Source organism: Syngnathus floridae, chromosome 2 (genome assembly GCF_059516105.1).
Source record: "Syngnathus floridae isolate MCC-2025c chromosome 2, RoL_Sflo_1.0, whole genome shotgun sequence".
NCBI lineage: Eukaryota > Metazoa > Chordata > Actinopteri > Syngnathiformes > Syngnathidae > Syngnathus > Syngnathus floridae.
This window is the reverse complement of record NC_142414.1, coordinates 13364316-13378464: the sequence shown is the minus strand read 5'-3', so window position 1 is coordinate 13378464 and position 14149 is coordinate 13364316. Positions and strand designations below refer to the sequence as shown.

The window sequence follows — 14149 nt, the reverse complement described above, 5'->3', positions numbered from 1 at the left end:
GCTGATCATCTAGGATAGTGGCCCTCGAGAACTGGAGTTTGGCACCTGTGGTTTCGAGGTGATTATTCTTTTTCCGCCACCCAAAAGAAGCCAGGTGCCAACTGCTAACAAGAAGAAAACGACACCAACAAGATAGCCATCAATCATAGACATGATTTCTTCTGAATGTTGGAGAATTTGAAAATGCTGAAAATCTGCAGGATTTCATATCAAGAATTAAAGGATTGCATATTTATTACGGTTAGGTATTAAATTGTGAGAAATCAGCGTCTTTGAGTAACCGTTTGTTACTCATAACCAACTTCTTCATTTGAGCAAAGGTGACTCATTTCAAAACTGAGAGCCCTTTGCATGAGTCACTTTCCAAGAAGTGTCTCTCATTTGGAACAAGTTTCAAACTCTTTGCTTTAAGTCCAGTCAATTGACAGTGTCATGTTGTTTTTATTGTTGTTATTGTTGTTGTTGTTGTTGTTGTTGTTATTGTTGTTGTTTTTGCCAGCGTCATCTGCTCCCGGAAGTGTGCGTGCGGCAACGTCATGACGCAGCCAGTTTTGATCCAATAGGAGCGTGGGAAGGCTTAAGCCGTCTCGAGCCGGGTAAAAGGGATTTGACAGTTGAGAGTAAGATTCCCAATTGGACTCTCTGCGCTGGGACGCGCAGCATGGCGGCGGCCGCCTGCGGCCACCTCGGGGCCGTCACTAAAAGCCAGACTCGGGAGCAGATCCGGAGGAACCGCGAGAATTCAAACCGGAGACGAGCCGCTCTTTTGTTCCTCTCCAACATCTCGCTGGACGGCCGCCCGGTGCATAGTGGCTCAGCCGAGCGGGGAGGGACGCAGGGGCACCAGGATGCCGTCCCGGAGCGGAGCGAGCTCGCGTCCGCCGCGCTCCTGGAGCCGCAAAGCGATGTCGGGACGTGCTCGGTGAGTTTGTTGGCTTCCGTCAGCTGCGAGGACGTGAAAGCGACGACGGCGACGCAGCGGACGGGCGCAGGGCTCTTGGCCGTGCCGCCCATCGTCGTCCTGCCTTCCGACGCGGGGGGTGCAGAGCTGCTGCTCGGCCGTCGCAGGGACTCGGCGCCCTTGGTGGCCGATGGCCACCTCCTCTCTCCGTCACCGTCGGCATCCAACAGCAGCCTGCTGCCTTCACCAGCGACTCCGCGCAAGTCTTCCACGCTGCTGTCGGTGCAAAGCTGCAACTCGCTGTCCTCCGACTTGAGGCAAAGGTGAGTTCAAAAGACGAGACAGAGCAGAACTTTGTCTTCTTGTTTGTGTGTTTGTTTGTTTGTTTGTTTGTTTGTTTGTTTGTTTGTTGTTCCGGAAAATTTCACCGTCGTTCGCCAGCCCAGGGGCGTATCTACATCACCTGGGGCACCATGAAAGGGGGGAACCCCCCTCAAAAACAAAAATTAGTATAATGGATAACTAATTATCTTTTATTAAATAAACGACCTGTATAAAATGAACAACAAATAACTACCATAACTAAACTTTGCATATATGTATAAATAACTTAAAAACAATAAAGATAAATGTTTACAATTGAGAATGATAAAAGCATAATAAAGTTTAAAAAAAGAAATATAAAACCAACATTCAATAATTGTTGTCACCTGAATGATTTATTTTGTTGTCCTTGAAATTTTTAATTAATGGACAATATGCACATGCTGTACATTAATCAAGATCATAAAATGGGCTTGCACCAAATCAAGCAGGAGCAAATTTCACTCTCAATTTGACAACTGACACAAGCTGATAAAGTATAGAAAAAATTAAACAAAGTTGACAAAATTATACATAGCTATTTACAAAAGTATAATAATCCTAATGTTATTTTACCAAGAAGTCTGGAGAATAGGGACTGTAAAAAGTATGAAATTCTGAACTCAAATGTTTAGGAGGCCTGCTCCCAGTGGGCAGAAATTGACTAGACAAACTCTCTGTACTGGCTGATTTAATCAAGAATAGGAAGGAACTATTTGTCTTGTGCTGTCCTTTTTTGAGTGATCGCGTTTTAGTGTGACAAACTGAGCAAAGCAAGCACACTTTTGAAAGCAAGAGAGATGCTGAAGTAAGGGAAACTTTTGCACTACTTGTCCAAGCTGCCATTTGTCACCGTTGTGCCTGGGGCCTCATATCAGTTATTCCCCAATTGGGAGCGCATGATTTTCTTATCTTATCTTGGGGAAGTTTTGCTTTGGAATAATGATGCTAACAATTGGAGAGAATCTGGAAACAGTGGGCCACTTGCGATGTCATGGATTGGCGGTCGCTTGGCGATTGTGAAGGCTGTTGATGCATGACGCTGAATTGTGAACTGGCGTCTGCAGAGAGGAAGTGGGGGAGGGGATTGATAAAACCACAGGCAACATCAAGTCACAAAAATGCAAAATGTTTTTTGAGGGGGGATGGTGTACATAGACGAAAACAGAACAAGAGATTAGCTCGTCAAGATAAATGGAGCGAATGCGTTTACCTTAAAAGGAAGTTTGCACGTGCTGGCCCACATTTGTAGTCATCATTCTGGCATCATTTCAAGCCTGTGGCAATAAACACCACTTAACCTATTTGCATGTGACGAAAAGCTGTGAATATGAGCCTTACATAACAACTCATCAGTCCAAACAAAGCACCAGCTGCCATTTGTTCTCCTTACATTGATAACTTAATGACTTTTGGTGACTCGCTTGCAGTGTTGCCACGGTTACCTTGAAAAGTAACTTTAATGATGACTCGCTCCGAAAAGTAACTTGGTAAACTGATTAGTAGATTTTGAAAGCAACTAAATTGGAATTATATTAGTAATAGTACATTCAGTTGATACTGACAATACTTGGCATAAAAATGTCAGCCAGTTTGCCATTTAATTGGAAATGTATTTTTAAAAGTGACATTTAAAGAGGAAGTCAACCCCCCAAAATTGTTTACAATAATATGTTTGTTGTTAACATTAACTGTGACTGATACGATGTCAACACCACCCACCTAATTCATCTTCAACTCGTACACGACCTCCAATATTCACTTTTATGGGGCTGTTAAGAATTCCAAAGTAATGAAAACAGAATGACAAGAGGGGTGGAGCAGATAGACGGGGTTCACATGCAATAATGGACACCTCCAATATTCACTTTTATGGGGATGGTAAGAATTCCAGTGTAATGAAAACAGAATGACATGAGGGGTGGAGCAGATAGACGGGGTTCACATGCAATAATGGGCACGCACACACAAGTAGCATACACGTAACAATGAGAAACAAAATGGAGCAGTAGAATTAAGCTGACATCATTTTCTGGGGTGTCAAACATGCATACGTTTCCAGTAAACAGTTGAATTCCCCTCCACACCCTTAATACACACACGCGTGTGCACACACACACACACACACGTTTTGTCATAACATTATTTTCCAAGTACTATAATGTGCTGTATTTCCTTAATTTCCTTCAAAATAGGCAGACAGAAAAAAATACAAAACGCATCTCTGAACTCATCATACTTAACAACAAAAGGAAATTTGCCAAATAAAGAGGAATTCATCTTAAAATGACTTCCAGTTGTTAGTGGGATTTATTATTACCCCATTGAAAATGTTTGTAGGCAAAAAATATATATAAACAGTTTTCTGCTATGTACAATGTGAATTTAAAAAATAAAAAAAATATTATATAATAAAGGAATCTAATTTATTGCCGTATTTTAAAACACTTGCTCCAAGTCCCTGGGATTAACCTGCAAAAAATTGCTCCTTTATTAGAAAGTAGTTCCTCAAATTAAGTCAATGGCAAGCAAAATTACACCTTAAAGAAATAAATATTTCGAGCCGTGCACATGTAAGCAATATGCCTACACATTAATTGAAGTTACCCAGTGAATGTAGATGCAAATGCATCATAATGTATGTGAGGATGCGAGAGACACAGCAGCTGGCCGGCTGAGTGATTATCATGCAGACTCTCCCGCCCCTGCAAATGTACGTATGTTGCTCAAAGCACAAGACGTTTAATCTCCAACTGGTGCTTGACCGACCGCTTAATACGTGTTACAGATTGACTTTAAGGGGATTTGAGTATCTCCCTCACTCCCCTGTTTAAAATACAAACCCTTGACAAACAGTGAAGACAGAGCAGGACATCTCTGCAGATATTCATGTGTCAATTCAATGACGAGCCCGAGAGAACATTTAGCTGGGACTAGAAAGGGATATTTTTAAAATCCTCAGAATGTCGATGTCTTACGAGTAAATAGTTATGATGGATAAACAAAGTCCCAAATAATGGCCTATTGCTTCCCTTGGGTGTCATTGTAAAACTGCCAAACTCTACAATGGCTCAACTTTTGCGGGTGGGACGATGGCTGGTTTGCGTGAGCCAAGACTTCTTCTCTTAAAACAGCTTAACTTAGTGCTAAAGAGCATGCTATAATTCTTTTTCCTAAGAGTATTTTGACAAAAGCAAAATACATAGAACACCCGGAAACTATTTGACATTGTTTGGACATCTAAGCTGCGCTAAGAGACGTTGACACTGGCCTGAGAAGGCCGAGAAAGTGACAAATATTGCAAAGCAAAAAAAGCTGCAATGACATTGACAAAAATCAGAGACGACCCAAAGTTCTTTTTTTAGACGACGCTTTTCAAACAGTGCATTACTGCCACTATATTTGGAAGATAAAAGGCCACCAGCTGTAATTAGAATGGCTCCTTCGGGACTGGTCACCGGCTCCATGTTGTAAAACAATCGACAGTGGCATCATCTCAAACAGCGGCTTCAGCGTTTTCTAATTTATGATTCAATTTCACTTAATTGGACATTTCATCATCACTCCCTCTTTCATCATTAAACAATACCAAATGAACAATAATAACCACTCAGTAGTGATCCGAGAAAAAATTTGTGCAATAAACTTGAATGCAAAATAAATTGCTTTTATTTGCTGATTAATCAAAAATAATCAATAGAATATTTGATGGTGACACCTTTATAAGCATTCGGCCATGTATATTCAATAACCCAATTGATTTTGAATTGACAAGCTGTGTAGTAAGATACAGACTTGTTCGATTCCATTCGACCATGCCACCAGCATCTAAACGCCAAAGAGTCAGCAAAAGCTTGGGGATATTTGTGTGCGCTTAGTTTCGGATGTAAACAACAATTGTCGTCCTCAGCAGCAGTCAAGAATTTTTTCCTTTCCCACAAAACTTTCCACAACATCCTGGAGAAAAGAAGCCGCTGGGTTCTCATGGGAGAAGGTCACTGCGGGTCACGCCGATTAGAATGCGATTGGATCTGCCGCTGGGATGCCGGGATAGATTTAGATGGAGGCTACCACACACACTAGATCAGCTTGACGAACCAGCGGCCACTAGAATGACTGATTGTACTCACTCATAGAAAGAAGCAGCAACTCGTACATTTTGAACTCATTTTCTGATTCTTGTTTATGTCCAACCAAAGCACGATAGATTGATTGAGCTTAGTTGTGTTTATATGTCTTCATTCGGCTGTCATTCCCACACAAATGGAAAATTCCTGAACATCCTCCAGAATGTCGTGGAATGATGATTGCTGTGGAAATGTGAAGGCTGAGAAAAAGTCCAAAAATCTGACCGGCCATTCACAATGACCACAAAGTCAATGTAACCCATCAAATATGTTGTGCTTTTATTTTGAAAGTTATGGTTTATTATTAGTCAAGCTATCGGCAAGACCTTTGGTTTCATCTGCTGGCTTGGAAATGGCATATTATCAGTGATGAGCCTCATCGAAATGGATGAAACTCAAGTATACTTTTGAAGCTGCCGATTGTTTTGAAGGAGCGCCGATGCGGGAATACACACGGCGTGCAATTTGAGCCAGCGCAGGTGCTGCTGTGCGTCTGCTGTGCTGATGTCATAGCAGTTGCATAACTGCTGTGATGTCATCGAGCCCATCTCCTTGGCCTGATTTTTATGCCGAGTTGCTTTAATCCGCGAGGTCAATGCAGCCATACAGCTGAGGTTAGATGCGGAAAACACTTAGATAAGGACCGAATGACTCCAATGCTTATCGCTTTCTTTCCAGTATCAATTTGCAAGAATAATAATGGAAGACATGAGAAAAGGTCAAAAGACGTCAAAATCCAAAAATGAGCCCATCTAAAATGTGCTGAGTCGTGAAGTACCAGAAAGCACTCATGCAGTACATGCAGCCGATTTGTTTGCGTATCAAGTGTCGTTTTTGTTACATTTTGAGATCTTGATTGATGTCTTCATGCTTCAGGACCCGGAATCTCTCCGGCGGTTCTCCCAGGCCGCGACACACCAAGAAGATCCACTTCATCAAAAACATGAAGCAGTACGACACGAGGGGCAGCAGGTGAGACAAAAACACTGGCACCTATGTAGGCGTGTCTGGGCACAGTTTTGCCATGTTAGCGGGAATAAAACCTTAAACATAATATGAGCCACACAATTGCATTGAGCTGAACTTGAGGATATCTCGGGTCCGTTTTAAAGCAGCGCTATGACAAGTGCATGACTTTGCATGACTTTTTTTAATGCAATAAACACTTGAGGTCAAGCTTAAGTCAGCCAAATATCCTTGCCAATGACAAGTTAGTGCATGCTGCTAAAATGCTCGCAGCTAATGTTAGCGCCTCTCCTACCATGGAAGTGCTGATACTTTGAACTTGTTTGCTGCCAGCGGTTTTCAAAGCATTTCAACTGGTTTTTCAAGTCCCGCAGAATATTGTTTTCTGTAACCATATAAGCACCAAATCTACCATGAGAAAGAATAGACTCTCTTCTTGCACTAGACAAAATTAGATTCCACCTCTCTGTTGTAATTTTTAGCAATCCGGAGTACGACATCAGCTGGCTTCAACAAAAAACAGGAGTTTCTCACAAAAAAGCAGAGAAAAAGGTTCATCCACTTACTGATACTCAAACCGACTCGCTGAATGGCACGTCAGTCACGGGCGTGTTTTTTTTTCTTCTTTATTGGCATCCTTATGCGACCACCCTCTTGGTCATTCATCCAAGATCGTCATTGTACGTTTTCCCGATCGCATCACACAAACACATAGCATACTCTGCTAATACGAGTCATATAGATGCTCATTTGAGTGGAAAAAAATTGTGGCCATTTTCTCCCTTGTAATCAATCAGTCATGCATGTTCAAAATCTGTTCAAAATCTGGGTTTATCTAAAATTTAATTGTGCTTCATTGCTGCTATCTACTGGTGCCTGTTTGCCAGTATAGTTGTTTACAATTTTGAAAATCACAAATAAGCATTGTCAGAAAACTGTAAATTACTTATCTAGACATCAACGGCAGTGAGTGTTTGGATGCAATTTTCATCAGGCAGTGGCAATCATACTCTGGGGCAGAAAATCTGAAGAGCAAGACAGGTCTATGCTCCTGTATAGAAAATTTTGTAGATGACTCATCCCCGTCTAGACAAGAAATCGACATGAAATGTATTGTGATTACCATATTAATACAGTATTCATTATTGTTTGAAGCATCTTGTCACTTTCCGCGCCATTACTTTGTCTCCTCCTTCAGTGTAATTGTTCCTCTATTCTTCCTTGCAGACGGAACAAATCTGACCTCTGGGTCCGGGGAACAAGAATGAGTCGTTCTGTAATAATAGACTCACGGCTGATTGTTCCAAAGTAGATCTTGCCACCAGCGGCGCAGCTGTTTGTAGATTACCAGTCACAATGTCATCGTGCAGAAGAGATCATGCACAATACCCGCTTAGTCGAGCAAATGTACAAGAATGCAGAGAACTTGTGTCTTGCTGGAGCCGCAAGTGAAATAAGACATCTAGTGTAGTTAGGCGCTAAAATATACTGCTCCTGTCACAATACGGGTCATTTCCCGTCGTCAAATCCCCACAGACTTGACTTTCCCATGCATCATGGGAACCAAATGCTCTTTTGCTTGCTTGCCAGCCAAACGCTTGTTCACGACAGTCGCACAAAACTGAGTCCTGTGAATGTCCTCAACTGTGAAGGGGGGAAAGACGAATTGCCAACGTGTGTTTTGTCGCCTTCAGGATCGTCTTGATCTGCGCTAAAAGATCCCTGTGTGCGGCCTTCTCCATCCTGCCGTACGGAGAAAGCTTTTACCTGAGGTACACGCGCTGAGTTGAATTGAAACACATTTGAAAGGAAGGACTAGAAAGAAGAAGGCTGCTCTCTCCTCAAATGAATGTTTTTGTACGCCTTTCTGTCTCCAGTGAGCCCATGCTGAGCCATCCCCGGAGGAGACACTCGTCCGGGAATATTTCCACTTCCTTGGAGATGATGGGACTGGAGGGTTTCCACTTGGAGACGTACGGCAGGGTATGTCAACACATACCCGTGTCACAAGAATCCATTCCCACGTGACCCGACCTTTCCTTTGCCTCTGGTCCAGTCGGTGTCGTACGCCCAGTTCCTGTACCCCACCAACGCCCTGGCAAGTCAGAAGCCATCGTCCACCAGCGACCTCACGCTGCAAATTCCCGTTTCCAGGAGCTCTCACAGCATGCCCGGCAGGCGTTTACCCCCGAGTAGGCTCAACAGCGCCGTGGGACTAGACCTTGGTAGAACACACAAACACTCAACTTCATTTTCTGTATACAGAGCAAAGTTCCATAATTAGAGGGAAGCATCTTATACAATTCTGCTATCATGCAATTTGGTTTGTTAAGGTCACCCATCAATAGTCAAGAAGTAAGCCCATCAAAATGTTGCTTTATATGAGAGAAAAAAAAAAAGCTTTGCGTATTGTTCTGTCCTCCACCGTTGAGCACTCGATCCAAACTGATACGATATCTGCTCTTAGGCCTAGACAAGATAAACGAGGCATGGGCTAGATTTTAAAATCTCATCTCTCCTATTCTGCAGGACTGGAGGACATGACAGATTACGACCCAAACATCCTCAATGACCCCCAGTGGCCTTGCGGGAAACACAAGCGGGTGCTGATCTTCGCCTCTTACATGGTGAGAACAATTTTCAATGTAGAAGAAGCATGTTGAACCACCGGAAGAGATCTTGTATCTTTTCTGTCTTTGCCAACACCGACCCCACAAGACCTTTGCCTATTTTTGCAGCATTCATCAAAGTAGCTTTTTGCATTTGGCCACCATGAGCAACAGTCAATCTACGATCCGTTTCTGCTCTGCGGTAATCCCGAGTACCCCGACAGAATATGGTGACCAAAAAATGTCAAGAAGCACCAAATAGGCACATGCCTTGATGTCAGCTTAATTGGTGGCCTGATAGGCAGCAGCTTAGTGGAATCTATTCCAAAGGGATGCAGACACACATACACACACACACACACACACACACGCATTGCTGTTTAATCCATCCCGGGGGATTTTCACTCCAGAGGCTAAACTATAATTCCACTCATGTATGTGTTCGCGAACACGCCTTCATTGGGATTCACGTTTAGCGGCTGGCTTTTGACATCCTCGGAGCGTTCCATTGGCCGTGAAGTGTTGCGTGATCATTTTGTTTCCGTTCCTTCTCTCGTCGCAGACCACCGTCATCGAGTACGTGAAACCTTCCGACCTGAAGAAAGACATGAACGAGACATTCAAGGAGAAGTTTCCTCACATCAAACTCACCCTGAGTAAGATTCGCAGGTACGTGGAAGAACAAACACCTTCTGAGAATGCCCGAGCGGAAACGCGTCTCACGAGGCGGTCGCGCTCGCGGTGACTCACGAGTGACCTTTTGCTCGTCTGCGTCTCAGTCTGAAGCAAGAGATGCAATTGGTCGGCGAGGATTGCGGCCTGCAGCCCTCCACCATCGCAATGGCCTTTGTCTACTTTGAAAAGTTGGTACTGCAGGGGCGACTCAACAAACAGAACAGGTAGGCCTGCTTTTGGCTACTAAAGTAGATGGAAGGAGCAGTCATTGACGGCTGGATTATTTCCAAAATGGCTCCCATTAGTGTTGCCATGTTATCATTACAGTCCAACTCAGACTGATATTATTGATATTATTTTCTTTCAAATGAGGTCTTGATTTAAAACGTCCCTATTTATTTGGCTTTATTCTACAGGAAGTTGGTGTCAGCTGCCTGCATCCTATTGGCTGCCAAGATCAGCAGTGATCTAAGAAAACAGGAGGTTAAACATCTCATCGATGTAAGATGCCTGTGTTCACACACCCACACCAATTTACAACAGCGATGATAAAAATAAGGCACAAATATTATTACAGTATTGTCATACCTTGAACATCAAGTTCACCACAGGTTTTTCCCAGTTAGAAGGAATCAGATGCTGTTTTTTCTTTTTGGGGGGTTTGTTTTGCGATGTCAGCAAAAATTTGACTTAATCATGAGTTTCTGACACGCTACCGCTAGGTGGCAGCATCTGGTCATCATTTCATGCTGGTTTCTTTGTGGTGAATTTTAGTGTTTGTGTGTACAGGTTATTATAAATAGTGAAGAAAATTATGTTTGGTGAAAGTTTTGATAAAAAAAAGAAGTTCCAAACCTTCTATATGTTATGTTTTGAGCAGAAGCTTGAGGAGCGCTTCAGGATCGGCAGGCGGGAACTGATAAGCTTTGAGTTCACCATCCTGGTGGCCCTGGAGATGGCCCTCTACCTTCCGGAAAGTAAAGTCATGCCTCATTATAGGCGGCTGGTCCAGCAGCAGATGTAGCTTGGTCTTCGAAGACCCTTCCTTCTTCCCTGATTTGCACAGCTTGAGGGAAACAGCCCTATTTGGCCCTCAACAAGTTGTCTTTCTGAAATGGAACAGGAGTGGCATTCTGGATTGTTCGCTCCATTTCCAATTGCGTCTGGGAATCCTAACCCGGCCTTTGAAAAATCTGCCAAAAGAAGAAATGCCATGAAATTCCTTGCGGCATTTTCTCTTGTGTAACGCAATAAAAAAAAAAAGACTGATTTCTCGCAAATCCCTCCAAGCAAAATTTGCATACGAGGACAGCCTACTCGTTCCCAGAGTTAGCAGTTGATTTGAATCTGAAAAAGAGACCGAGCAAACTGTGGAAACTGTCGGCTTTCAAATGACCCCGAGGACTCCACACCTCAGCTGTGAAACTTGAGATGAAATCTCTTCAACAGCGCAGTTGCCTCTATTCATCTTTATTGTGGAAGACTGAGACCTGGAGGTCTGATGATCACCTGATCTCCGTGAGCACATGAGTCGACAAAGCCGAACTACCGTTCTTCGTGTGACGCCCATAAATGGCACCTGCGGCCCAACCCGAAACAGCAAGACAAAACCAGTTGTCCACCAAAGATTCCAGACGATTCCTGCAAAATGGTCAACCCATCCAATTGCTGACTCTCAAAGCAATCTAATGTTTGATGTCATTTTCTCAAGGTCTTCTTCCTTCTATCTGCAAGTCTTCCCTCGTCACCTCTTTGGTCACATTTGCCTCCCTTTCGCAAGCCCTCCTTCCAGTTTTCTCCATACTTTAATCTGCACTTATGCCCTAAACCGCTTCCTCGGTTTGGTCCATACAAACAAAAAACGCCTATTACACCGAACAAAAATTGTATTTCCTCCAGTGATTGCACAAAGTAAAATCATCTGGATCCAGATAAAAAGAATAAGGACATGTATTTAAAAAATGTCTGGGTCCAGATGATTTTAATTTGTGCAACCACGAGAAAATAAAATTCTCAATTAAAATTCAACAAAAACTATCTTTCTGCTATAGCAGAAAGGTCCAGCTGCATTTCCATCATTTATTTTGTCAAGTGGTTGCACAAAAATTTCCATCTGGATACAATTACTGTAACTGTATAATCAACTTAAAAATTGGATCCAGATCCTTTCATTTTGTGCAACCAGTTGATGAACTAAAATTGAATAAATTCAACAACTATTTTTCTCAAAGGGAAAAATAGGCTGTGATATTTTTTTACCTATGGTTAGTACGGTATGTATATTTTTTTGTATTGTGATATGTCGCTCAAGTCGATTATTTATTCACTGATTGACATTTGCAGCATGGGGAAGTCGAGTGACTTTCAGATCTCGTGCAACTTTGTGTTCTTTGCATTACAGACTTGATTCTATGCAGCCTTCCCATCCCGTCGCACACTGATGAATTTCAGCTTGCGTTTTTTCTTTTTGTCTACTTGTCTTCCTTTTATTTATGACATTTTTATTACATTTCAGTTAATTGTTTGTGTTCTCAGATGTCAGCTGAGTCCGCAGCAGTCTCATTTCATTTCAAATGCATGATATAAAATACTTGTATCTAGTGCTTAGGGTGATTGATTGTCTCATCCCAGTGAGTTGAACTCTTCTTGACATTCCACAATCCGCATCGTTCCACAAATTCCTTTTTTAGTACAAACATCCCAAACAAACAGAAAAAATGATAACTAAAATTGTTTACTTTCTCATCATAATCGTTTTTATCGTTTGACTTTCTGCTTGTCCAGCAGGGGTCGCTACCTGGCGTGATTTGTACACATTTAGTGACTTGTAGCTCCCGACCACCGACTGTTTCCTATTTAATTTAGAGAATAGATCAGTGATTAGGTATTTTGCGAGATGAATGCCAAGATAACTGCCAATGTATATTAAATATTTATTTTCTTAAAAGAAATGTGGGCTGATTTTGATTTGACTATTCTTTTGTAAATGTGGGGGGTTAAACTGTATAATGGTTTGAAGAAAATGTTCCGAAAAGAACTGAATTCTGTATTGTACTTTCTAATTTTATAGACTTTTTAAAATTGTTAAACTAGGCTCAATATTGTGAATGCTTGATTGTGTATGATTTGGCAACCAGTCCAGAGTGTATCCATTTCTGGCCCCAAGGCATTTGAAATAGATTCCGATGAGGAGTATCCGAAAAGTCTCTCTGAAACGGCTCCCGATTGCAATGCCCCAAATGTGCCACTAGATAGCAGCAAATATTACACAACATGAATCAATTAAGCAATAAAAGTTTATTATAAAGGCGATCATGTGGACTTTGGATCCACCCTATCAGAGCTTTGATTTCACAATGTATTTTATGTTATTGTTGTACTGTAGTGTACCACTGTGCTACACTATCCCTTCTTACACTGAAAAAAAAAATGCATGTCGAATTCACTCAATAATAAATCCAGATACATTTACATATATCATCTACTTTAAAAATAATGGATCTGGATCGACAAGATTATTTTGTGCAACCACTTGATAAATAAAAATGAGTAAATTCAACCAATACTTTTTTTTTCAGTGTAATCTTAGGCACAGGCAAACGACCACAACATTAAATAACACAAATTGAAGACCTGTGTGATGGCATCAATCAAAAATGGACATTATCACACTTGTAAAGGCAAACTTAATTGTGTCAGAGCTCTCACGTCTGTCCTTAAAAGGCTGCATGACTGTGTATGTGTCAAAGAAGCTTCCAGTGATTGGACCTACATATAAACACTGGGGTCACTTATTTGTTTTCTTTGCTTACTCATTTTTCTAGTCGGATGACAACTACTGAAGGAAAAAGAAACATGCAGTTGTGCAATCACTGTTCCCAATAAGGATACACAATGACCACAGCATTCCTACTTTTTTTCCTGTCACATGCTTTCCATCTATGTGATGTTGAGAGTGGAGGAAAAAAGGATTCTCTGTCTTCGGCACATGTTAACTGGGTCATGAGCACAAACCCTCCTCGGATCAAGCACATTGAGCTCTTGTCAGCCGATAAAGGGGCGGATCTTGTCAATCAACTAGAATACTGCAAAGATTGTTGCAATTCTCCCAAAAAATTGAAGCGAAAACTAAAAGGGAAATAAGACAAATAGCATCATTGTTTTAAGAGCTTTTCTTTGTTTGCTTCACAAGTCCCCAAACACGAGGCCCTCCCTCAAGTCCTGTCCAAAACTGTCGAGTGAATTTCCTCCAATTTCAGCTGAGGTGGAGCTGAAAAATGCTGTGACTCAGCTCTAAAAAAAAAAAAAAAAATTTGCCTACTGACCGCAATTTGTTCTGTGTACAAACAATGACAAGCATCTCTACATGCGAGTCACACTCATGTCTAGTTAGTTTTTCTTTAGTTTTGACTTACTTTTAAACTTACTTGTAATTAGTTTTTTGAGCGTGTTCATTATTTTTTATTACTTTGTATTTTTATAAATGTTTTTGTGTAGAATTTTTATTA

General features: G+C 41.8%; 1 protein-coding gene across 1 annotated transcript; it reads left to right on the top strand.

Moving 5' to 3' along the window:
- Window positions 1–550: 550 nt before the first annotated feature.
- Window positions 551–13082, top strand: cables2b (Cdk5 and Abl enzyme substrate 2b). The gene is made up of 10 exons (XM_088369032.1): window positions 551–1224; window positions 6268–6363; window positions 8052–8129; window positions 8235–8340; window positions 8414–8582; window positions 8887–8984; window positions 9529–9635; window positions 9746–9865; window positions 10058–10142; window positions 10522–13082. Exons 1-10 carry the CDS (start codon window positions 662–664, stop codon window positions 10663–10665), a joined length of 1566 nt encoding a protein of 521 aa, XP_088225158.1. The 5' UTR covers window positions 551–661; the 3' UTR covers window positions 10666–13082.
- Window positions 13083–14149: the final 1067 nt, after the last annotated feature.

Excerpts from the sequence above, each read along its gene's own strand:
- cables2b (XM_088369032.1), top strand. The coding sequence starts at position 662 with ATGGCGGCGGCCGCCTGCGGCCACCTCGGGGCCGTCACTAAAAGCCAG. Across the intron at positions 1,225-6,267 it reads TCCTCCGACTTGAGGCAAAG|GACCCGGAATCTCTCCGGCG; the intron begins GTGAGTTCAAAA and ends TTCATGCTTCAG. Across the intron at positions 8,985-9,528 it reads TGATCTTCGCCTCTTACATG|ACCACCGTCATCGAGTACGT; the intron begins GTGAGAACAATT and ends CTCTCGTCGCAG.